The sequence below is a fragment of the Symphalangus syndactylus genome, chromosome 14, assembly GCF_028878055.3.
Source record: "Symphalangus syndactylus isolate Jambi chromosome 14, NHGRI_mSymSyn1-v2.1_pri, whole genome shotgun sequence".
NCBI classification, from domain to species: domain Eukaryota; kingdom Metazoa; phylum Chordata; class Mammalia; order Primates; family Hylobatidae; genus Symphalangus; species Symphalangus syndactylus.
This window is the reverse complement of record NC_072436.2, coordinates 67,482,915-67,507,683: the sequence shown is the minus strand read 5'-3', so window position 1 is coordinate 67,507,683 and position 24,769 is coordinate 67,482,915. Positions and strand designations below refer to the sequence as shown.

The 24,769-nt window shown below is 54.6% G+C and overlaps 1 protein-coding gene across 3 annotated transcripts; it reads left to right on the top strand.

Annotated features, from left to right (window-relative positions):
• Positions 1-4,431: 4,431 nt before the first annotated feature.
• On the top strand, positions 4,432-24,060 carry EMX1 (empty spiracles homeobox 1). 3 transcript variants are annotated; one of them, XM_055242002.1, is made up of 3 exons: positions 4,432-5,738; positions 11,674-11,858; positions 12,787-13,353. In XM_055242002.1, exons 1-3 carry the CDS (start codon positions 5,219-5,221, stop codon positions 12,922-12,924), a joined length of 843 nt encoding a protein of 280 aa, XP_055097977.1. In that variant the 5' UTR covers positions 4,432-5,218; the 3' UTR covers positions 12,925-13,353. The 3 variants fall into 3 exon arrangements, with proteins under 3 accessions (XP_055097977.1, XP_055097976.1, XP_055097975.1); XM_055242001.2 differs by lacking the exon at positions 12,787-13,353 and adding an exon at positions 21,160-24,060 and having other exon boundaries at positions 4,436-5,742; positions 11,678-11,858; XM_055242000.2 differs by lacking the exon at positions 12,787-13,353 and adding an exon at positions 21,160-24,060 and having other exon boundaries at positions 4,437-5,738.
• The last annotated feature ends 709 nt before the right edge of the window (positions 24,061-24,769 follow it).

Genomic DNA, 24,769 nt, shown 5'->3' with positions numbered 1-24,769 from the left:
TTTGTTAAAACAGTGAAAATCTGTAAACTGTATAAATGTCCAACAATAAAGAATATTTAATGAGAGGCAAAGATGATTTGATTGGTTATAAAGATAAAGAAGTTACAATACTATGTACAGTATGATCCTTTTTTTTAACAGAGGCACATATAGAAAGAACTGGAAGGATATACTATAAGAATTTCACAATGTTTGTTTCTGGGTAGTAGGATTTGACAATGATAAGATCTCTGTTTTCCCTTCACTCCTCCCTTTTGGATTATCTGTATTTTTTATAACTCTGTCCAATAGAAATATAATGTGAGACACATAATTTTAAATGTTCTAGTGGCCACATTTAAAAAGTAGAAAGAAACAGATAATCTTCTTAAGATATTTCATTTTACTCAATATATCCATTACTATGTGTAATCGATATAAAAATAATAATATTTTAAATGTTTTAGCACTAAGCCTGTTTAACACTAAATGCAGTGGGTATTCACATTTACAGAACATCTCTGTTTGGGCCATCCACTTCTCAAGCACTACATAACCGCATTTGGCTCCTAGCACGGCTCTATGAAATAATAGCTGTTAATATTTATCAAAAGCCTACTATGTTCCAGGCACTGCTCTAAGCTCATCAGGTGGAGATTATAACTCATTAGGTCTCAATAACTCCATGAGGTTGAACTTATTGTGCTCTCCATAAGCACGTGTTGCTTGCCCTTGTCCTCACACTATAATGAAATGTTTGGAGCTTTTGCAAAAGCCATTTTCCTAATACGATGGGCGTCCAAGTCTGGTTGCAAAGGCTTGGGTAGAGGGCAAGTGAGAGAGTTGGAGAGAGACTAAAAATCATTCAAGAAATTTTGTGGTGAAAAAGACAAGTCAAAAGACTGAGATAAACATGAGGACAGCAAACTCTTTGTAAGGCAAGGAGACATAAAGATGAAGTCAGGCTGAATAGGAAAGAAGGAGGTGAAAGGTGAAAGAGAGACAGCTGGGGGTGTGGCTGGTCCAAATTCTCACAAGAGCTCTGTCGGAGAAACATTGCCTGGCTTGTGCTGGTGGCGAGATGTACATAGCAGCTTCCCGGCTAGAGGGAGCAGGGAGTCATGGCCTGGTGAGGGAGACAGATGGAGACACACACAACCCCCATCGCAGGTGAATGCTATGAAAGAATGGGGTGGAGGGCTTCCCAGGGAGATGAACTGAGTTTTAAGAATGAAGTTAGCCAGCAAAGAAGCAAAAGGAAGAGGATATAGACTTGAGGATTACATCACTGGATGACTGAGCCACTGATTGGATGTGGAGGATGAGAGAGTGATGCTTTGAGGTGATTCCCAAGTTCTCTGCATGGACAAAGGCAGAGACAATAACTTGTACTGAGTGTTTCTTTGGAGTCTGACATTGATCCAATGCACCACATATGTTATCTCATTTACTCCTCACAGAGGTCCCGTGTAACACTTGCCATTTCACAGATATGCAAGCTGAGGAAAAATAATTGGCCCAGGGCTCAGCACTAATAAACAGGAGAGTCTGGATTTGGGGCCAGGTTATTCCAGAAATAGAGGGAGGGAGGGAAATCGTTAATGTGGGGCCAGAGCCAGAAGAGGTAGGCTAGACTGTATCAGCCTGGGAGGCATCGGGCTATTCTCCAAAAGTGAGGCTCCGGGTTGCAGGAGATGGGAACTCCAGGAAACTGGTGGGAGGCTGGACAGGGGCAAAGTGAAAGGTAAGCAGCCTGAAGATGGGTGGGATGTAGTGGACTCCAGCGTGAAGAGCCTCCAGTCTCTGGCAGAGCTCAGCAGCTTGGGTGGGAGGAAATGAAGGGCAGGGAACGGAAGGTGGTGGGGGGAACGAGTTTTGGTTAAGATGGGCAGCTATCCGGTGGTGAAGAGGGGAAGTATTTGTGTATAAGATCAGTTGTGGGGGATGGTGGTAGAGGGAGCAGTATGAGAGTTTGGGAGGAACAGGGCAGGGGAGATGGCACAGGAGGAGATTGGGGTGGGGGTGGGGGCACTGATACTGAATCCAGAACACAGAGGCAGGCTTAGAGACCCCCTGAGGGTGACAAATTCTTCTCTTAACTTGCTGCAAGGAAACGACAAGAGAAGAGGTCCTAAGAGGAGTGAAAATAGAGGAAACTGGCCAAGGAATAAAGATAAGCAGAGCTATGGAAGAAAAGGAAGAAAATTAGGGAATCACAGGAGAGGAAGCTGACAGCAAGGGGCGCTGGGAGAGGGAAGGGTGAGGGAGGACGAAAACAGAACTCCTATCACCCAGCGCATGCCAGCACCCCCTCCCCCTCCCCGGGGATGTCTGCGACTGCATCCTCACAGGGATGGAATGGGAGTGGAACCTAGGCCAGGCTGGGACCCCTGGGCTGTCCCAGCCCAACCCAGACGGTGACCAGACTCAAGTTACTGATCCTCTGCTGTCTGTTTCTTCATCTGTAAAGTGGAGTTAATGACAGACAGCTGGATGTCAACGTTTTTTGTTGTTTGTTTTAGAGATGGGATCTCCCTGTATCGCCCAGGCTGGAGTGCAGTGGTATGATCATGGCTCACTGCAGCCTCGACCTCTTGGGCTCGAGAGATCTTCCTGTCTCAGCCTCCCAAGTAGAAATGTCAGCATTTGAAAGCCTCACAAGGGAAGGTGGTGTAATAAAAGGTCTATCGATTTAGATATGAACAAGTATACCCAGAGCCACATGAATGAAAGGAGGTGGCCAGTGTAGATGCAAGTCTAGGACGGTCGGTAGATTCCAAGCTCCTCTACCTGCCCAGTTAAACAAGTTCGCGGCCCCTGGCCAGCCTCGCGGTGGGGGTAGGAGGCGGGGGTCTGCGACAGGACGGGTGGGATTCATTACCAGGCTAGGAGCGCAAGGCCCTGGGGCCGGGTTCAGCTTGCTGGGCTCCCGTCTTGTCTCAGCCCCCAGCACTTGCTCTGTCGCCGCAGAGCACAGGCCCAGGCAACGTTTACCCAACCGAACCCGCATCCCTGTGGGAACCTTGCTCCAACAAAATCCCGTCGTTGTCTCCTTCCATATGGAACGAAAATCTCCTTCTGTACCTCTGCCCAGCTCCGCACCCCCGCCCCCTTAGAGATACGGCCTGGTCGGGTCCTGGTCCCCTACTTGGCGGCGCTTCCACTTTTCCCAGACTGAGGGTGGGGAAACGGAGGAGGGGGAAGAAATCAGAGGAGGAAAAGTCGGCAGGGAGGGGAGCTGGGAGACAGGAGAGGGGGAAAATAAAGAGCCTGAGACAGAAACGAGAGGAAAAGACCATCACAGAAAGCTGGAAATCTCCGGAGAGGCCAGCGAAAGAGGCACCCGCGCTCCCCACGGATTCCATCATTCCTTCCGAAGGCGCCTCTGCGGTGTCTCCGCCGTGCCAGGCCCCGGGGTCCCCAGGACGCCGAGGAGTGCTGGGTGCGGCCGCCTCGCCTCCCCGCCTCTGGCCGCCCCTCCCCACCTCGCCCAAGGGGGCCGGAACGGCGTCGGCGCGCGGGGGCTTTTCGGAGCAGTCGAGTGGAAAATAGACTTTAACCCGCTTTGTGGCGGCCGGGGCGCCCGGAGCGCTCTCCAAACCACGGCTCCCGGCGCTCAGGCGGGCCGCTGCCAAGACCCGGCCTGGAGTCCCCGCAGAGTTGCGCGGCGCACGGACCCCGTGGCCTTGGGGCGTCAGGAGGCCCAGCCCAGATCTGCGCGCCCGGGCAGCACTCAGGCCGCTAGAATGGACCCTGGCAGCGGCGAGGAAGCGGAACGCTCTGCGGCTCCCTCTCCGCAGTGCGCTGGCAAGGTCCAGGTCCCAGCCTCCCCACCGCCGCCCGCACCCTCCTAGGCCTCGGAGCGGCGCCTTTCTGCGGCCTGGAAGGTCGGGGTGGGAAAGTTTGCGGAGTCCTGGCTCTCAGGGCCAATCGTGAGAACTGCCCCCGGGGAATTCGTCCGCCACACGAAAAAACTGGTCGGAGTCCGCGGTCGCGGGTGGAAGGTGAAGGTCGAGGGAGGTCAGGCTGCCTCTGCGTGTCCTGACGGCCGGCGTGTTCTCTTGAGATGGGTTCGGGCTACTTGGCCAGCTTCAATTTAAGCCATAGTGTCTCCGAGGCCCTGGCCTGGTCCGGTCCGCCGACACTTGAGCCCCCAGAGCCTCAGAGAAGGCGAAGGGGTGGATCTCCCAGTGCCGAGGCCCGCCGTCCTGGTCCGAGCCGGTCGCGGCACCGTGGCTGAGCACTGGAGCTGCTTCCAGCCCCGCGAACAGCTGGAGGGTTGCAGTGGGACCGCTCCGGCGGCTTCTCCCGCGCTGTGCCCCGCCTGGCCCCTTGTGAAGGGAGTGAGCGTCCCCTTTCCAGAGCTGTCCCCCATGACATCCAGAAAACGCGAAACCTCAGGAACAAGGTCGCAGCTTCAGACCGCGGCCAGGAGGCCGATAGTGGGTGAGTGGGAGAGTCCCGGAGAGCAGGGGGACACAGAGCTGGTTTTCGGGAAAACCAATGTGTTGGACCCCAAACATCCACCCTCCGCTCGGATCCAAGTTCTCTGAGAACTGAAACGACATCCCGGGACGAATGGGAGAGTTAGGCTGAGCTACACACCGGGGAGGGGATGGTTGGAGTTTAGCCCCAAGCCCTTCGGACGCCTTCTTCGGCTCCCGCGTGGGTTGAGACGGCGGCAGCGGCCACCAGACTCAGCTAAAGGGCGGAGTCGCGAGGAGAAGCCAGTGGCGAGGGTAGGAGGAGGCCTGGATCTCCCCGCGAAGGCTCCAGTCCGGCTTTTGCCTCCGACTGCAGGCTCCCTCCCCACCCGCCGTCCCTCGCCCCGCCCCGCCCCGCCCCCCACCTTGGGGCAGGTGAGCGGCGGCCAATGGGCGAGCGCGGGGCAGGTGCCCGCTAACTCGCGCCTCGCAGCGCTGGGCGGCCAGGGCCGGGCAGGGCAGTGCGGGGACACCGGGGGCTGGGGTCGGTCCCAGCGGGACTCCGAAAGGAGGGAGACGAGCTCAGCCCTCGGGCCTTACCGGCAGCTCGCAGCCTAGCACGGAGCCCGCGCCTGTGCGGGCGCCTGGAGCTGCCCGCTCCGCCGCAGCAGCCGCCGCGCCTGGCTGTACGCTGTGGCCGGACCCCGCGCTCGCTCGCTCACACACCCCTCGCCGCTCCGCGCCTGGCTCGCCCGCGGGGGCCGAGCGCGAGCGGGCGGGCGGGCGGGGGAGGTGAGGGGTGCGGGCGGGTGTGCATGTGCCTGGCTGGGTGCACACCCCGCACGGCGGCGGCGCCAGGACGCGGAGCGCTCCCCAGAGCCCGGCTGCCTCGCACAGCTCCCGCGGCTGCGACCATGTTCCAGCCCGCGGCCAAGCGCGGCTTTACCATAGAGTCCTTGGTGGCCAAGGACGGCGGCACCGGCGGGGGCACTGGCGGCGGGGGCGCGGGCTCCCATCTCCTGGCGGCGGCCGCCTCCGAGGAACCGCTCCGGCCCACGGCGCTCAACTACCCTCACCCCAGCGCGGCCGAGGCGGCCTTCGTGAGTGGCTTCCCTGCCGCGGCCGCCGCGGGCGCGGGCCGCTCGCTCTACGGTGGGCCCGAGCTCGTGTTCCCCGAGGCCATGAACCACCCCGCGCTGACCGTGCATCCGGCGCACCAGCTGGGCGCCTCCCCGCTGCAGCCCCCGCACTCCTTCTTCGGCGCCCAGCACCGGGACCCTCTCCATTTCTACCCCTGGGTCCTGCGGAACCGCTTCTTCGGCCACCGCTTCCAGGGTGAGTGTCCACGCTGTGCCCGCCGAGGCGGCCGGCCGGCGCCTGTGCTGCGGCGATGCGGGGGAGGCTCGGGGGCGCGCGGGGCTGTTTAGAAGTTACTGCTGGGAAGGCTGCAGGTCCGCGGAGGTAGATTCCCAGGCAGGGAAGAGCCGTGCGGGATCGACCCGCACCTCCGCCGCGTTGGTCTCCCTCCCAAGAAAGCAGGTGGAGACCTCCAAGCTTTTCTAGAAAATATACCAGTTCGGACGCAAGCCCAGGCGCGTCCTCGGAGCCTCTGCTGGCCCTCGCCACTGCCTGCCCAATTCTCTCACCCGGCTGAGCCAGTCTCAGCCCAGAGTACAAGTCCTCCCGCTCTCCCTCCACCCGGCTTGACCTCGCACCACGCTTCGCTCGCACGTCCACCACCACCTCCCAGACCTCAGCCTTCGCTGGCGCGTCCGGGCGGGGGAAAGTCCATCCGCCTGCCCCAGCTCTGTGGGAAGCAAGGGCAGCAGGGAGGGCGAATCGGAGAGTTAATGTTCAGTGTGGAGGGCCCGGCTGTCTTGGGATGTTTCTCGGCAACCTTGGCCCGACTTCTCCAAGTCACACGTGCCTCTAGCCTACCCAAGGTGGGGAAGGTTTGCAGTAAGCAAACTGGCTTCCGCCGTTGCTCGCCGCCTTCGGGAGGGAGCCCACCCGGCTGCTGGAGTACCGAGGACAGTTTTCCCGGGCAGGGGGCGGGGGCAGAGGGCTTTTAAGGTCGTAGCCAGTCCGAACCCCGGAGTTTGCATCCAGCAATCGGCTTGCTAATAAAGATCCTCCACTGGCCCTACACACACACACACACACACACACACACACACACACACACACACGTTTCAATTATTTGTCTTTCCCGGAGAAAAGAGAGTTGCATTTGTTGGAGTTCGTTTTTTTCCTTGAAATTTGTTGGAGTTTGGTTTTCTTTTCTTTTTTTTTCTTTTTTTAAAATTTTAAAGAGTGGCCTTGATTTGTACAGGCATCACTTTAGTTTCCAGTTTTATTTTGTTAGTATAGACCGGACCACAGCCTTGTGAGAAGGGTCTATGGCTCAGAGCTAGGTAACCCGGCTTTTAGAGAAACAAATGAAAGGGATATGGCTGGAGCTTCGGCTCCGGGAGCTAATGTGACGGTCTGTAGTCTAGGTCTACAGTCAATTAGATGTTTGACACAGTTATTTAGATAATAAAATGAAAATTATCTCTTGACACTTTGACTTTCACAGAAAACCGCTTTCCTGGGTCCCGATTTGTCAGGCAATTTTTTCAGTCTCACCTGGCCAATAGATGCTGACCTGGCAGATCCCACAAAACCAGAGAATGTAATTAATAGAATAAGAATTGTTGTGGGCAGCCTTGCCTCCTCTTTGAAGATTTCAAAGACTTGCCCAAATCCAAATCCGAAAAAACAAAAATGCTACAATGTCATCTGCCTTGGGCAAGAGTTTCTGCCACTTAAAAATAAATGTTTACTGATAACATGAGGATGTCTTCAAAATTGAGCGATCTACCCTGGTCCTCCGTGCGCTCGATCCGAAGCCTGGGTCTCGAAAGCTGGCCGAGTAGTTTGGGGCGGTGTGTGAGCCCGCGGGCCGCCCAGGCCGAGGGGCTGGAGGGTTGGAGGCTGGTGGAGGGATAGGGGCTCGGAGGAGAGGGCGGGGCCGCTCCTAAGTCCTGTGGCCTCCAGCGGTTCAGCTTGTCCGGAGGCGGCATCCTGGGCCGCACCCTCGGCTTCGAATCCAGCCTCTGACGCCCTCCGCACCGCGGTTCCTGCCTCCGGGCGCCGAGGGCCGGGGGCGCCTCGAGAGAAATCCAGCTCCGGCTCTGAGCGTCTCCAGTCAGGCGAGGCGGATAAATCCTCCGCAAAACCCTCTTGGAAACTGCCGCCGCTTCCTGAGCCATCAGTCCCAGCGGGTACGTTATCGAGTTGCACAAACAGTTGGATTTTTCCCTCAAGAACCGAGTCTGGACGCAGAGATGGAGCCAAGTGTGGCTGCATTTTCGGACCCGGAAATCCGTTGGGCACTGAAGGACTTTTCGAACCCTGAAGCACTGTGGCTTCGCGGTCCATCGTCGCTGCTGCAGACGGATGCGCTCCCCGGCGGCTCTACGCCCTCCAGTCCCGGCCAGGCCTCTGGGCCGGGAGCCGAGCCGTCTCGGGCCCTCCGGCGCCGCGTTTTCTAGAGAACCGGGTCTCAGCGATGCTCATTTCAGCCCCGTTTTAATGCAACAAACGAAACCCCACACGAACGAAAAGGAACATGTCTGCGCTCTGTGCGCAGCGCTTGGGCGGCGCGGTCCCGGCGCGCGGGGAAGCGGCGTCTCCGCTAACCCAGGCGCTGGAAGGGGAAAAGCGAATGCGGAATCGTCCAGGACCCCGAAGGTCGGGGCCGCTCGCGAGGACCGAAGGGGAGGAGCCGGTGAAGACCAGGAGTGGGCCACATTTCGGTACTGTTTCCCCGAGATCAGGAACTTTCCGCGTCTAGGAGCAACGCCCGGAGGGGGCTGTGGAGACCCAGCCCCCCGGGACCCGCAACTACAATGGGCCAGAGCTTCTAAGGTCGCCTTTGTTCTGGCAGGAGGACGGAGAATGAGGTTATCTCCGCCTTCTGTCCTGCCTCTCCCTCTCCTAGCCCTAGGGCCCTCCGCCCAGCCGTCCGGCCCTGAGCCCCTGGCCGGCGGCGGCCTCTCCAGCGAAGACTGCGGCTCGAAGACTGCAGCTCGGACCCCGGGTGCTTCGGATCCCTAGCTCCCACCTCCAGCCGCCTCATTCCTGGGAGTCTCTTGTGCTAGTTCCCAGCCATTGCCTTGAAGGGGCCCTAAAAGAGTGGCTGTAGAAAAATCGGAGGGGTAGGGAAGCAGCGGGGAGAGGGGTATTCATTTCCCTAGCTCCAGGGACGGCTATACCAGTCCCTTTCCACTTTGCTAACTGTCCTAGTCCGAAACTGACAGCCCGTTCTCACAGCCCGGAATTACTGCGTCCAAACAGGCCGCACCCCAGCCCCAAGTTTGTTCTGCCCTTGTGGTCCAGGCAAGGAAAACTGAACCCTTGGTAGGGGTGGTTCAGGCCTCCTTCCCACAGGTCGTGGGCGGGCGGGGGGGGTGGCGGTACAGGTACCTGTGCACCTAAGGCCTCACCCTTGTCTTTGCAGAAACATGTTGCAATTGATCTGTTTCTCAGGATGTTTGGTGTTGTACTAAACATCCTCTTTCTAACAGAGAAACGTCCTTATTCTTTTGGAATCAAATAACCTGTCATCACTTAGCATCTTGACTCATCCTGCAGTCTCCTGCTTCTCTGTGATAGGGTTAGGAGGACCCCTGTGTTTTTGCACATGCATGTGAATATACCCTTTAGGACACATGCTACCTACCACAACTGGACATGACAATGACCTGGGGCCATTTTCTCAGTAAGGTAGACCCAAAGCAACCTAGCATCCCCCTAATATAGCCAGACTTGAGGCAAAGGGGCATGTATGTTGGGACAGAAGCTTGTTGCCTTCGTCCTCTCATCTGGGTTTATAAAGACAAACACAGAGCACTCCACCACACAGGTGACTGACCTATACCACAGAATTACAAAATAATCACTAAGTCACAGACACTGGGGCAGACTGCAAACCTGCTTCCTCAGCCCCACACTGCCCTTCACACCTCTGCATCCTATTCATACACACTTACGGGGCTTTCCACACTGCAGCCTCACTTCCGACCAACCTGGGCCAGCCCAGCATCTGAGGCCAAACCCTGCCAATGCTGGGATGAGCTAGGCTTTCTCTCTCCCTCTCTGGTTCATTTGTCCAGAGGAAACCACTTTTGGGACTTCACCCAGGTTCAGAACAATGTTGTTTTTTGAAGCAAGTTATTAACATTAACAAGAAGCATTTGCTTTCCACCCACCTTTCCCTGGCCTATCTGACTGGCCCCACCCCAGAGACTTTAATCTTACTTATTCCCCACCTGGAGCAGGCTCCATATTTTTCTGCCCTTTACTCATCTCTGCCAGACCACCTCCCCTAACCATCTGTCTATTCCACTATCCCAAGTCAAACTTCTCTTCCTTCAGTCGGACCTGAGGGCCCTAGATCTACCCCCACTTGAATAATCAAATGGGGTGTCCCTCACCCATCTCCCTGTGATGTGGTCCCACCTTTTTTGTGGTCGCACAGATCCAACCAGTTGAAATTGATAAGGTGACTGGAGATTATTGACTGACCTCTCCCAGGCACTAGCCCTGCAGTCCTAGCAACTCTGTTCCACAGAAAACTCCAGCAAAAACTTGGCCTGTTTAGGTAACCAAAGCCCAGAGACTTGAAGGAAGTAAGGTCAGGGAGTTTCCACCAACAGAGGGACAAGAACAGTTACCTGGAGAGTTTTAGCTACAGCATCTCAATTATGTGCTTTTGATTCACTTACATAGATGTTTCCAGAGATGGGAGATGTTAACTGAATTATCCAGGTGATTGTCTTAGAGCAAAGCAACAGGTCAAATCAAGTCCAACTAGTAGCCATCTCTGAAGAAATTAATTGGATCAGTCAATCCCAACAGCTAATTCTGTCAAAATAATCCAGTTGTTGGTGCATCAGGAGGCTGTTATGTGCCCTTACGTGAGAATCCATGGGTGATTTTGTCAGGGCCTGTTTTGAGTCTGTTAGCATGTGCAACCAAGCCAGAGATTGTGTGAGGGCCTAGTGGGGGGTTCATTGAAAAAGGGGCTGTGGGTAGAGGCTTGTTTTGGCATTGATAGTTTCTGACCCCATCTCCCCTACCCCAGCTTCATCCAGTCCAGTGTTATCCCTTCCTCCTGCATGTGGGAGCTGAGTCCCTATGCTGGCCAACATTTGCTAAGGGACAGTCACACTCTAAAAATCCTATACAGTAGATAGGAGAAAAGACAGTAGGGAGGCTGGAACATATATTTACACACGCCCATGCAGAAACCAATATATCTATATCTATATATATTAGAGAGAAAGATGACATCTAGATATTTATACACGTTTCTTTAGCAAGGGACTATTCAGGGATGAAGCAGGGATGAAGCTTTTCCCACCAGACAGTACTTGGAGTCTCCAGTGTGTGTGTTGGGGTAGGGGTTTGGGGGCTTACCCTAGAGGCTGGGTCTCTGGACAGCCAAGGCCTGGGAGAGACAGAGGTGGAGAAAGGCGAAGAAGGAGCCTGACTTTCCACTTCCAGGTGCTGCCTGGACCACTGACCGCCACTGGCCTATTTATACCCCCTGCAAGACAGAGCTAGAGCCTGCTGGCAGGAGTTTTTAATGAGCTAGTAGCCTGAGCATTCAGCTGCAAGACTAGTGCAAGCAGGTGTGAAGGGATTGCTCCTTGGGTACCTTCTAGTTCTTGAATCTGTGTTTGGCAAAGGTGTGCCTAGCACCCCGCTGCTCACCTTATCACCTTCCTGACCCCCAGCCCTGCCTCTACCCTGGGTCCTCTTGGAGGGAGATGCTTTGCGACCAGTTAACTGAAAGCAAATCGTTGGGGCTGGCGGCCAGGGCAGCGCCTCTGGGAAAGGGCGGAGAAAGAGCGCGCCATGGACTTTTCTTCCCCACCCCTTGGCCTCTTCCGCTGCCTCAGGCATTGTGGATGTGGGTCCACGCCTCGTCCGGCCTGGACCCATCTCTTGGCCTAACAGAGGGATCTGGAGCGCTGTTATTCCCCGCGTCCCCCCGCGGAGTGGCTCTCGAGTGTGGGGAGGTGTTGGGGAGGGGAGTGGACTTAGGGAAGGGGAGGCAAAAGGGCAAAGGGAGAAATGGCGTGTGTGTGCGTGTCAAGGAATGGAGAGGGCAGGGCGCTTGGGAGCAGGGCGCGAGGCCAGGCTCTGTTGGGCCCCGGCTCACGGCGCCCCTTCTCTCTGTCTGTACCTGCGTGTGTTGCCGTCGGCGGCGGGGCCGCAGCCAGCGACGTGCCCCAGGACGGGCTGCTTCTGCACGGCCCCTTCGCACGCAAGCCCAAGCGGATCCGCACGGCCTTCTCGCCCTCGCAGCTGCTGCGGCTGGAGCGCGCCTTCGAGAAGAACCACTACGTGGTGGGCGCCGAGCGGAAGCAGCTGGCCGGCAGTCTCAGCCTCTCCGAGACGCAGGTAATCACCCCCGGTCGCGGCCTGCCCTGCGCCCGGAGCCCGGGTGGAGGTGAAGGTACGCGGGTGCAGGAGAGGCCCTGAGCCCGCACCAGCCCAGCCCTGCTGGGTTCCAAGAGGCCCCCATTCCCCTCGGCGCTGCGGTCAAGCCCGTCTTTAGAGCCCCTTCCTCGAGACTGCGTGCAGCCTGCGAGGGCTGCAGGACTTTTGTCAAGCGCTAAAGACCTGGCAGGAGGCAGAGTAAATGCAAACTGTATTCCGAGCCCGGCTCCCAAAGCTCCTCAGGTGGGGACCAGGTTCCCTGGAGGAAGCGGGTCGCCTCGGTAGCGGGCAGCGCAGGCAGCACCGAGGCCACTGGAGCTGGCCCCAGCCCTGGCATTCCTGCAGCCCTTTTCCCGCCACTGTGTCGGGGAGCCAGTCCGCACTGGCTTTGCTGCTGTTCCTGGGCAAAATTGGCGGGGCCTTGGCTGCCCACCAGCCAGGAGCGTCTGGGTAGAAAGCCCAGGTGTCCTCAGACTACCAACAAAGGGGCTTAACCAGGGAGGGGCCAGCCCCTGCTTGGGGCCCAAGGGTTGCTCTGATCCGGCCCAGGCCGGCTGGTAGGGCTGTGGAAGCCACGGTGTGCGCGCGCAGAGCATCTGAGGGGCCTGGGCATGGTGGGAAATAGACCCCGGGTACGCAGGGGCTGCTCTGAATCACTGGAAAGGCTGTCGAATGGGAGAAGGAATAAACTCCAACGGCGTCTGGGCTTGAACTGGGTGAAGTTAACAATTACCGTGTAGTGTTTTTGTAACTGATCATTAATTTAAGGGAAAAAATTGAAGAATTAGATGAAAGTTATAGGGAGGTGGATTTGGGTTCATTGTATAAGTAGACTTTGCCATAAATAAATGCTGCCTGGGATCACTGCATAAGCTCTTGGTCCACCCAGGTCCGACGTGTTGGAGTGGGGCTCAGCCACCCTCAGCCTAGCTGCTGCCCTGGAGGTGGATTTCAGTTTCTGCGTGCCGGCCAGCTCCCAGAGTTGCGAGAGGCCGGCTCCGCGGTCTGCCAGCTACCTCCCGGCTGACTTTTCACCTTCCGCTCCCCTTTCCTCCTAGTCTCGACCCTACTACACCACCGTCCCCTCCCAAGTCCTGGGCAGTGAGAAGATGCCCGGCATTGGGGGGCAGCCGGAGCCTCCCTTTAGCAGCCAGAGTAGGAAGGGGGCTTAGTGAGGGAGCCCAGACCCAAACTTCATCCCCAGCTTTCTTCGGCGGACCTTACCCTCTCCTCCTTCGGTGGCATTTTGGCATCTATTGTCGTCATATCTGTCTGATGCCCCACTTAATCTACAAATCGCTCATGGGTCGGAGGCAGGACCCGTGCGTTTTCAGACGTACTAGCTGGGCTGTTCTAACTGCAGGGAAAAAGCTTACAACAGTTAATTTTAAAAACGTTTCAAAGAAAGATGTGTTCTAAAAAATAAGTTAATAAAATAAGACTCCCTTTTCCCTCCTGGCAGTGTTTTAAAATTATTGTTTGAAACAAGGTGTCAGTTTAAGAATGGTGTTTATAATTAACTTCATTTAAAAAGTAGTATTTATTAAATTTTAATTGCAGAAGTGTAAGAAAACAAAAATGGTTTTTAATCCTTCCACCCACAGATTAACACGTGTTGAAATAATGTCATTGTTTTTAAACTTTCAATTTTTTAGCCCAGTGAGAGCATTTTTAATTAACTCTTTTTCAAACTGAACCTAGCTGCCTGTCAATATTTGCTCCTAACAATGCCAGTTAGTAAATGGACTGATTGTTTCTTTCATTTTTATTATGAGACATTTCAAACATATATTTAAAACAAAACCAGATAGAATAACACAAATGTATCCAGCTTCATTAACTATCAAAACTCAGGGCTAATCTTTTCCCCGTCTGTAAATGAGCTGCTTTTTGCATATGGTACAACAAAAAGAATGAGGGGAGGTTTGAGCCTGAGGAACCTCCCGTGGCAGCCTGTCCTTCCAGGTGAAGACCCTGAGATGGAGAGATGGATTGGGCAGAGCTTCCCAGGTGGGCAAACACGATTTTAAATACCTGCCTCCCTGCTAACTTACTGTGTAACCCTGGGCAAGTCACTTAACCTCTCTGAGCTCTGGTTTCCTCATTGAGAAAATAGTTGTTTAATGATTAAAGGTACCTCATATGAGCTCAAATAATATTAATCCCCATCCCTAGTCCCTTCCCTTTAAGGTAGTATGTCAGATTAGTAGCATAAGAAGATCCAAACCTGTGTGTCCTCTTAGTCCAGCGTTCTTCCTCCCTTATGCAGTTTCCATCATCAACATTGCCTTTCTGTTGCCCTCATAACTTATCATACGGAGCCAGGCTACATAATTAGCTACTTCTCTATCTGCCTCCTGGTACTTACCAGGCAAGCTTACCTGTCATTTCCAGCTATCAGCTATTTGTCAAGCATCAGTCACCCCCATCAACCCCCGTGCCATGCATTTCTACTGTTAATATCTGTATCTGTCTCTCAGAGCTCTCTAATCTGTCCCTCCCCGTAGCTGTTTTACATCTAGCCATATACTTCTGTCTGCTCTCATTAAACTGCCTCCCCAAAACTGGCTAATTTATGTTTCCGATTTTCTATTAATTATACGTTCTTCCTAACAATAAGAACTATTTACCCATTTGTTCATTATCTTTGTCATCTGTTTTACCTTCTGTGTGTCCACCATTCATCTCAAACTTCATCTCCATAGAGCTATTTCGCAACTAACAAACAGTATATTCATATGTCTGGTAATGGTTATCTATTACCTCGTTGGCTCTGGCTTTGCCTTCTCTCTGGGTCTGGGTCTCAGTTTCTGTATCTGTGAGATTGAATGACACAAATTCCAGGGTTTTTTCTAGTCCTGAGTTTCCGTGGCTCCTCTACATTCTACTTCTCTGTGTTTCTGTATACTCCCTCCTCCACATTCTCAGAGCTCACTGCACAACCCCTGCCTATCATGATATGCATCAAATTTGTTATTACTTAATTATCTGCCATGTCCAAACATCAATCTGTAGACCAGCAGCATGTATCTCTCAGGGAGATCTTAAAATACAGATTCCTGGGCTTCACCCAGGAGATTCCCTTAGGAAGTCCAGGATAGGGTGCAGGAAAAAGTTTAAAAACAGTTCTTTGGGTGATCGTGATGAATAATAGGCCTGAGCATCTTAGCTCTGGGAGGCAGAGGCCAAGCCTGTCTATTTCTCACAGGACCCAGCTCAGTGCCTGGGATGGAGTAGATGCTCGATAAACATGTATTGAATTAATGAGCACATTTCTCTTTGCCCATACAAACACACACTAACTTTGTCAGTCATTCCCCTTGCTCTCTGCTGTCACTGCTCCCTCCCTATCCCTCTCCTATCTTTCCCTTGTACTTTCACAGCTGATTGTTGATTTAGATTATGCATATACCAGTTTGTGGATAAAACTTCTTGGAGGGTTACTCAGATCAGTGTGTGAATGAGCTCTTAATCCAGAGCTCAGAAGTCTGTGCACTCCCCAAGCTTTAGCCAGGTTCTAGGAGGTGGGCAACCTGGGTGACTCTGTGTGTTTAGTGGGAGTGGGGTATTCATGCTGGGATGGCCAGTGCCTCAATCTAGGAGATGAGGGAAGAAACCTGGGCAAGGGCTAGTTCTCCCTTCAGGTTCTAATGACTTGTTCCTCACTGCTTCGGTGCCGCCCTGGAGTATGACCAGGAAGGTACCAGTCTAAGCTTCAGTCCTGGTGGCTGGTTGGGCAGACCTGGGCCTGGGTCATTGCAGAGGCTGAAGTTTAATGAGTGTGTGTAATGGGTGTGCGCAACATGTGTCTGCCTACCACGTGGGGCACCAACGGGCTTTATGTGATTGACGCCCAAAGGTCAGATGATAGCATAGGTACACATTAGATGCCATTAGGCAGTCACATGACATGGAGTGCAGCTTGCATGCTTCTGTGTGTGTGTGTGTGTCGGGGGTAGGGGTAAGTTAGTTTTAGGGGGAGTGAGAGAAAGCACCTGGTTGCTCCAGGCTGATCAACTGGTCAGTGTTTCCAGCTAGCTACTCCTACTGCTCTGAACAGATCAGCAGGTGTTTCTTGACCTTGCCTGGGTTAGAGTTTAGCTGAGCGGTGAGGGCAAAGGGTACAGAAACGTGGTCTGTGGCTTTGAAGATTCCTCACTGAGTGATGAAGGCTAAGTGCAAAGCTTGCACACTTGTGAAATGTGCACAGGAAGAATGACTAGGGTCCCCTTTGAGGTCACAGCTGTGGGCTGAGGGGTGTCAGGATAGAAATGCTTGAGAAGATGGCTCCAGGAGGCCTCAGACCTGGAAGGCTTGGGGGGATGCCTAGGATCCTAGGTTGGAGGGAAAGAAGGGCAGGGTTTGAGGCAAGCAGATGAAGATAGAGCAGGAGCTGTCAAGACCAGCCACCATCTTGGAGCCCAAGGGCAGGGAGATCTTGGGAGGCAGCAGTTTCGGTCACCTGCCTATGGCTTTTTCCCTTCAGAGGCATGGAAAGGAGGATTTGGAGGGTCCTTTCCTGCTCTGGAATGTTCTGCCTTAGAGGGATAGATAAGAGAGGGATATCCAAGTGACCTGAATTTTAGGAAAAAATCAAGAGACATTTGTTCCTAGCTCACGGTGTGTCCACATCTCTTCTCTAAGTCTTGGCTTTTCTTCAAGAACTTCTGCATCTCATGTTCCAGGAGTCCGGTGTGGGAGGATGAGGGGGAGATAAAGGAGATTAGAGTGATTCTGTGAGGAGTTGGGACCAACATGTCCTGAGGTGAATCTTATGATGTCTCCCTGAGAGAGAGAGAGAGAGGAAGGGTCCAGGCTGGGCTGAAAGAGGAGGAGACAGGGAGGCTTAGGGAGATTATGGTTATGGTTGGTGGGGAGCTGGAGGTGACCTCAGCTTACTGAGGTGAAGGTTGAACTTAGCATGGCATTAGGCTTGACCTTGAGAGTGGGAACAGCCCACATGATCAAATGATAGGAAATGGGTCCCCAGGGAAGAGAGTAGGCTGAGGGGTGATTTGACTGATGTCTCCAGGCTCCTGTCCATTCTGGGATATTTGAAATCTTTGAAGACAGGACACTTATTCACCTGAAAGTGTGCAGGGGCCTGGAGCCACAGACCTTTCCATTTGCAGGAGTGGTGAAAAAGAAGGGGTCCAGACCTCGTTCATTCAAAATAGCAGATTATTCCAAAGTAAAGTCTGATTAGTTCTGAAATATCGGCTGGAGCTGTAGTTTGCTTGTTTGTTAGTTCATTTTTCCCTTTGTTCTTGCATGCATGTCTTCATTCATTAGTGCATACATTGATCAATCCTCTAGCAAATTGCTACATTCATTCATCCATAGCCGTTTCACCTTCTTCATTCTGCCTGACTCAAGCCAGCCCTTCTTCTGCCCAGCAGTAGGTCTCCCTCCTCCAACTTCCCCTAAAAGTGGCCAATCCAATTTACCATGTGGAATATTAAAAACTGGCCCTCTTGAAAAAGTGTCCACAAAACTAAGAAAAAGATCCTGTCTCTCCATCACTAAGCACTTCTCAAAGCCTTTGCTGATTAGAACTCTACCCCTCTTCTATTCATTTTCTCCTGTTTTCCAGGTCTGGCCCAGGTACCTCTTGCCTAGAGCATAGGCTTGTCCAGCTAGATGACTATACATGGAACAAGTCCTCTGGGCAGGGCACTGGGACTAACATACCAGTTTGGCTCTCCAGTCTCATAGTCTGGTGAGGAGACAGATGTAAATAAATAAATTAGTGCACAGTGGGGGTCACTGTGACTGAGACTGGGAAGAGGTACTAAGGAACTACAGGCAGGTGATGGGGCAGGACCATTAAGGAACATCAGGACAGAGTCTTGAAGGCTAAGGAGAGTATTCCAGGGTAGGTAGGTCAGGAGAATGGAGACTTTTGGAAGGATCTGGCCTCTGAGAAACTGAGACGTTCAGTGAAGTGAGGACTTAGGAGACCACAAGGGACTTCTTGCTACAAGAGAGAGGTCAGAGTGGGCAAGGGATCCTCCAGCCAACATTCCAACTGTACCTTGGGGCTTAGAGAGGTGAGTAGTGTGTTTGTGTTGGGGATGGGGAGGCATGTGCAGGACAGATCCAGGCTCCAAGCCATACCATATGACCCAGCTCCTTTCCAGGACCTGTGTTTTCTAGGGAAGGGGCTCTGGAGGATCCAGAGTTGCCTGGCTGGGTTGGAGGGGTCATGAAATGTAACTCTCATCTCCTAATACACTCAGAACTCAGTTCCTTTTCTTTTTCCAAGTAAAAAATAACTACCATTATCAATAATCTATTAAGGAAAATTCAGAAAAGTAGAAAGAAGAAAGAAACATCACCCACACTTTGGGTACATTTCCTTCTAGTCTTTTTTCCCCGCGTGTAGATTTTGTTTTTCTTTGGTTGTGATCACAGTGTGCCAGCCTTGCGCATCCTGGCGTTTCCTTTAATGCTATGAAGTCATAAGCGCCACCCTGTTATTGCAGTCTTTATAAACAGCATCTGGTCACTCAGCCCAAGGCTGTTCTCCGGAAGATGGCCAGGCTGCACAGGGAGAGGGTTTATGTCCCTGCTTCTAGAGAGATGCCTACTTGACCCCAGTATTTTTCATGGAGGAAATATTCAGAATCACCTTTCACTTGGGTGCCCTAGGAAGCTGCCTCTGACCTATCCTGTGCCTGAAGTTGCCATCCAAAGCTTTCCTTCTTTGAGCCAGTGTTGCTAGTCAAGGGCAGCATGCTGGGCCCGTTCCACTACAGGCCAATGTGACCGTCAGTCTCCTTCCTGAAGGACACTTGGAAATGCGTGTGGAAGGAGGAAGGTACAGAACAGGGCCCTCAGTCCCTGGTACTGCCCGCATCACCTGACAGTCACCTTCGGCCAGCCCACTTGGGCTTCTCAGGAATGACGCCCCGGCCCTGCATCTGGCCCTGAGTCACGCTCAGGAGGCAGGGTGAGCTCACCCGCCCACTGACTGGCACAGTCATAGCAGGCTCCAGGGTGGGGTCAGGGGCCAGACTGCTGCCAAATGGTTGTGCTGAGAACCACCCAGGGTCCAGGTGGCCCTGCACCCAAAGATAGGTGGGCTTGGAGTCCAGCAGCCTGTGCCCAGAGCCTCCGCCATCCTCCATGGCCGGCCTAGGTGAGATGTGCAGGCTATGGGCTTGGAAATGAGGGGAGAATCCCCTTGCCCTCACTCCATCCATCGAGGCCGGGCACCAACCCTTCCTGGGCCAGCTTTCCAGCCCCTGGCTGGCTGCTCTGCAGGCACTGAGTGCCAGCTGCCCCCATCCCCATGCCAGTGCTCTAAAATCAGTGCTCTCAAACAAGGGCAGATGGCGCAGTGGAGTCCTGGCAAGAGGGTACAGTGAGGGGAAGTCCTGGGGTAGGTGGGACAGAGAGGACTGCCTGGGAAGGGTGTAGGGGCAGCACCTCCTGGGCATGAAACCATCTGCAGGGCACAGGGGCCAGGCCTGCCTCTGGATGCACTGCTTGGCCTTGTGGCTAAGGCCTGTGCTTTACCCAGTTCTCTGGGAGCAGGGGCTGGACCTGGCAGTCTTTCTGAGGCCTGCCCTCAGCCCTGCCCAGGGTTCAAGGATCTCCCCTCAGCATCATTGCTGCTGCCAAAACCAAGAGGCTACCCACCATTCCTCACCGCAACTCTGCCACGCAGCACCGTCTGCACAGCTGCAGTTGGCCACATCCACTTGCTTTTAAATGTGCTGTCATTTCCTGGAAACCATCCGGGCCTTGCAGCCTGCCCTCTGCACCTCCTACCCCAGGGGGCCTCTGGAGCAAGAATCCAAGAGGTGCCCTGGCGCTGCAAGAGTCCCCAGAACATTTCTTCTATGCATGAAGGACTGAAGCCCAGAGGGGGAAGGGACTTAGCTGAGAATCTACCCAGGATCCTCCTGCCAACACTGAAGATGGTTTGGGTCTGGCCTGACTCTGCAAAGCCAAGTAAAGAACCATGGAGTCAGGGAGAGTTGACATGAAGGCTTCCTCCACAGCCCACAAGCACTAAGTCCAGTCCAGGAGCCAGGATGAGCCTCCCAGATTATGCATGAGAGGACATTAAGGGCTGTGTCCTGGACACTGAACAGATGCTGGAGGAGGAGGGAAAAGAGGCTTCCTGGAGGAGATGGCTTAGAACCATAGACCTGCCCTCTGCCTCATGCCTCCTCCATCATGGAGGATGGTTGTCCAGTTTCTGTTTGAACCCCACCCCGTACCTTGCCAGGGCTCTTACTGCCAGACACAGAATAGGGGGCTCCCTGGGTTCAAAGTGGAGCTCACTTCTGTCCCCTGGGCTTCTCCTGTCTGTTCCTTGTGTGACCTGTTCCCACATCTGGATGGGCTGCAGGAGCCAGTGCTGTGGGGACAGAAGGTCTAGAGCTGCCCATGAAGGGCAGAACACTGCCCTCAGACCCGCTTCCTCCTTGTCCTTGTCTGTCCAAGGAGAATGAGGTCGCACTGGTGGATTTCGGATTACCCTGAGGAGCTGGCACCTGGGGGACAAGGCCCCCCACCTGCCCAGCTCCAGCCTCTACAGCTCTGCCTCTGATGAGGGGTGGGAGAGAGCTACATGAGGTTGCTAAGAAAGCCTCCCCGAAGAAGGAGACCACACAGTGTGTGAGGCTGGAGTCTCTAGCAGCGGGTTCTGTGCCCCCAGGGGTCGTCTGGCTGTCCAGGCACTGCTCTTGGTATAAACACCACCTCCTAGTTATGAAACCATGCGCACTCTGCCTCTCTATATGGAAAAGAGCATGGGGCTGGCCCATGGGGTGGTGTCCACTTTAGGCCCTGTGGGAGATCATGGGAACCCACGCAGTGGGTCATAGGCTCCCTCATTTACTACTCATATCCACTCCGTGAAGAAGCGATTATGATCTCTCCCCTAGAAACTTGTGGAGTCCCAGGTCTGCCAGCTTCCAGAGCCTGCACTCCTCCACCTTGGCTTGGCTTTGCTGGGGCTAGAGGAGCTAGGATGCGCAGCAGCTCTGTGACCCTTTGTTTGAGAGGAACAGGAAAACCAACCTTCTCTCTGGCCCACTGTGTCCTCTTCCTGCCCTGCCATCCCCTTCTGTGAATGTTAGACCCATGGGAGCAGCTGGCCAGAGGGGACCCCCGGCCTGGGGGCCCTAACCCTATGTAGCCTCAGTCTTTCCGTCAGGCTCTCAGCTCGGCCTGAGTGTTGAGGCCCCAGTGGCTGCTCTGGGGGCCTCCCGAGTTTCTCATCTGTGCCCCTCCCTCCCTGGCCCAGGTGAAGGTGTGGTTCCAGAACCGGAGGACAAAGTACAAACGGCAGAAGCTGGAGGAGGAAGGGCCTGAGTCCGAGCAGAAGAAGAAGGGCTCCCATCACATCAACCGGTGGCGCATCGCCACGAAGCAGGCCAATGGGGAGGACATCGATGTCACCTCCAATGACTAGGGTGGGCAACCACAAACCCACGAGGGCAGAGTGCTGCTTGCTGCTGGCCAGGCCCCTGCGTGGGCCCAAGCTGGACTCTGGCCACTCCCTGGCCAGGCTTCGGGGAGGCCTGGAGTCACGGCCCCACAGGGCTTGAAGCCCGGGGCCGCCATTGACAGAGGGACAAGCAATGGGCTGGCTGAGGCCTGGGACCACTTGGCCTTCTCCTCGGAGAGCCTGCCTGCCTGGGCAGGCCCACCTGCCACCGCAGCCTCCCAGCTGCTCTCCGTGTCTCCAATCTCCCTTTTGTTTTGATGCGTTTCTGTTTTAATTTATTTTCCAGGCACCACTGTAGTTTAGTGATCCCCAGTGTCTCCCTTCCCTATGGGAATAATAAAAGTCTCTCTCTTAATGACACGGGCATCCAGCTCCAGCCCCAGAGCCTGGGGTGGTAGATTCTGGCTCTGAGGGCCAGTTGGGGCTGGTAGAGCAAACGCATTCAGGGCCTGGGAGCCCGGGGTGGGGTACCAGTGGAGGGGGGCAAGGGTAATTCATTAACTCCTCTCTTGTTGGGGGACCCTGGTCTCTACCTCCAGCTCCACAGCGGGAGAAACAGGCTAGACATAGGGAAGGGCCATCCTGTATCTTGAGGGAGGACAGGCCCAGGTCTTTCTTAATGTATTGAGGGGTGGGAATCAGGCCCAGGTAGTTCAGTGGGAGAGGGAGAGTGCTTCCCTCTGCCTAGAGACTGGTGGCTTCTCCAGTTGAGGAGAAACCAGAGGAAAGGGGAGGATTGGGGTCTGGGGGAGGGAACACCATTCACAAAGGCTGACAGTTCCAGACCGAAGTCGTGGGCCCACCAGGATGCTCACCTGTCCTTGGAGAACCCCTGGGCAGGTTAAGACTGCAGAGACAGGGCTTAAGGCTGAGCCTGCAACCAGTCCGCAGTGACTCAGGGCCTCCTCAGCCCAAGAAAGGGCAATGCACCAGGGCCCACTGAGCTTTTGTGTTCACCTGCCCTTCTGTTTGTCCCACTTGTCAGGATGAAGGTTTCCTGACAAGCAAATCTGCATTCCTAAGTCTTTCCCTTATGACATCCAGACCCCTCTCTTTCTTCTTCACCTCCCATGTGCTTATGAAACCTCTGCTCTTTGGCCTCCATGCCACCATTCTGCTGGTGCTAATGACAGTCACCAACCACAGTCACTGGCCACCCCCTTGTGGCCAAACTCAACCATTTCCTGTCTGGGTTCACCTGCTCCCGGATCTGTTGGCCATGCTCTTCTGGATTCTCCCACCCTGCTCTGCCTTCATTTCGGTAGCTCTGACTCCTCCTCCAGCCTGAGTTCATTCAGTGTGATCCATGCCTTGTCACCTCTGGCCACCCCCAGGTCAGTCCTTGCTCTGCCTGACTCCTCATTGTGCCCTCTGCCTTGTGGGGATCACATCCACTTCCAGGATTTCTCTTTGGCTCCCTGGTCTCTGTCTTTAGCTGACCTCTGCTGAGCTGCAGACCCATCAAGCCAGCTGCCTGCTCCACCCCCTGCCCCTCAGCACCTCAAAGCCAATACATCCACAGCCGGACTCACCTACCCATCTGTGCTTCTCCAGGATCACCCACCTCAACAAACAGCGTTAGACGTGTACACAGTTTCCCAAGCGACAGGAAACCTGGGAATCTTCCTCAAGCTTCCTCTCCTCTTCCCCAGCCCCATCCATTCCCATCTAGTGGGTTGAGTCTAGACTGGCTTCCCAACCACACCTCCCTAGTGCAGCCCCCCACCACCCCCCTGCCCAGCTCCCTCTACCACCGGCCTGGCCCGGGGCCTGCTCCTCTAGGGAGGTTTCTGTGAATGTCAAGGATGAGGCCCACTTCAAAGGAGGCCCTCCATGTTGCAGCTAGGTTTCTCTTCCTTGCACCCAAACAGGGCAGAGTCACCCCCTTCTGAGCCCCTTTGCCCCATCTTCTTGCCTTGCTCCCGGTACCCTTTGCTTCAGCATCCCCATCCCTGTCCCCGAGTGAGCCACAGGTTTTCCCTGCACTGTGCCTTCGCTCATGCTGTTCTTCCCACCTGGAATGTCGGGTGCTTGATCAATGTGGAACTCACTGGAAAGATGTCAGAGACCCAGCCTTGCTGTCTGGGCAACATGCAGGGATCCAAGCACACAAGGTCCTTCTGCTGGGAGCACAGACCCAGGTCCCACTCGCACTCTCAGCGTCTCTCCCCCGCCTCTGCCCACCTCACTTGTGTCCAGTCAACGCTAGAAACCAAAGGGCTTTGTCCCATCCCAACACCCCCTCTCCCTCCATCAGTCAGGAATGCATTCTGCACATCTTGAAAGTCCTAACATGGGTAAGTCCAGATTAACCCACATGGCGACCCTCACTGCCAAGCAGGTGGGATCACTTCTGGGAGCACACATGCCCAGGTGTGGAAGGAAGGTGGGAGGAAGAGTCATCCTTTTGGCCCTAGTGGGGGACAGAGAAAGGGGTTAGCTGTTCCTCTCAAGATTCTGCCTCACTTGGTAGGGGGAGGGGGTCCAGGAAGATCACAGCAGAGCACCCCGTCATCCGAATAAAGGGCTGGAAGGGACCCAAGGAAACCTGCCAATCTCCCGAGGCCAGGCCTGCGGGGGGCGGGGCGGGGAGTCCCTGCCGCACTCCCATCCACCCCCCATGTTGTGCCTCTCCCTGCAGACGGTAAATATTGGTGTTGTGACTTCATTAATAAAGGCTTCTGTGAGCCTGAAAAACATGGAATCAGGATGAACTATTTTCTGAGCTGCGGGCTTGCCAGGTTTGCTAATTTGGGAGTTTTTGGGCCCTCTCCAGGGAACAAACCAAAGTCTCTCTTGAAGAGACACAGATGCAGCCGAGAAGGGAAGAAGACGAGGACTGCTGCTCCCTTCCCTCCCCCAACGGCTCCTCCTACCTGGAGAGCGGGTGCCCTGCAGAGGGTGAGGACCAGCAGACACTGGCCTGCTGGTGCCTTCGGCCTGCAGGCGCTGCATGGCCAGCCCTTCCCTGAGGGAGCATAGGTCAGCCATTCCCTTCAGCTGGGCTGGCCTCCCAGGGCCTGCAGATCGCGTGGGCTGAGGTATCATGAGCACCTGTAGGAGCTCCAAATTGTACACAGCTGAAGTAGAGGGCGCTCAGGGCACCTGTTCTGAACCCTGGTGGCCTAATCCACACGCCTCACCTTCAGGGACTGATCTTTGCACATCCTCTCGTCCGTGGAACTTTCCAGGACTCGTCCCCATGGCCTTCGCAGCAGTATGGCTCACGCTCCTAGCATCTCTGCACTTGGTTTGCACCAACTCCTCCTCACACGTGCTGGGACTGCTTCCCAGGAGGCATCAAGGCGCTCTGGCTAAGTGAACCGGGCTCTGCCCAGAGGGAGCCGGCCAGGGCCCACAGGCCTCTGCTGTAGCCCCGCTCCAGGGCATCCCTGCAGGCAAGGGG

What these genes read in the sequence shown, in the direction of transcription:
- EMX1 (XM_055242001.2), top strand. Translation starts at nt 5,219, where the DNA reads ATGTGCCTGGCTGGGTGCACACCCCGCACGGCGGCGGCGCCAGGACGC. An exon ending in GGCCACCGCTTCCAGGGTGA is followed by an intron (nt 5,743 to 11,677) that starts GTGTCCACGCTG and finishes GGCCGCAGCCAG; the next exon opens with CGACGTGCCCCAGGACGGGC. An exon ending in TCAGCCTCTCCGAGACGCAG is followed by an intron (nt 11,859 to 21,159) that starts GTAATCACCCCC and finishes TCCCTGGCCCAG; the next exon opens with GTGAAGGTGTGGTTCCAGAA.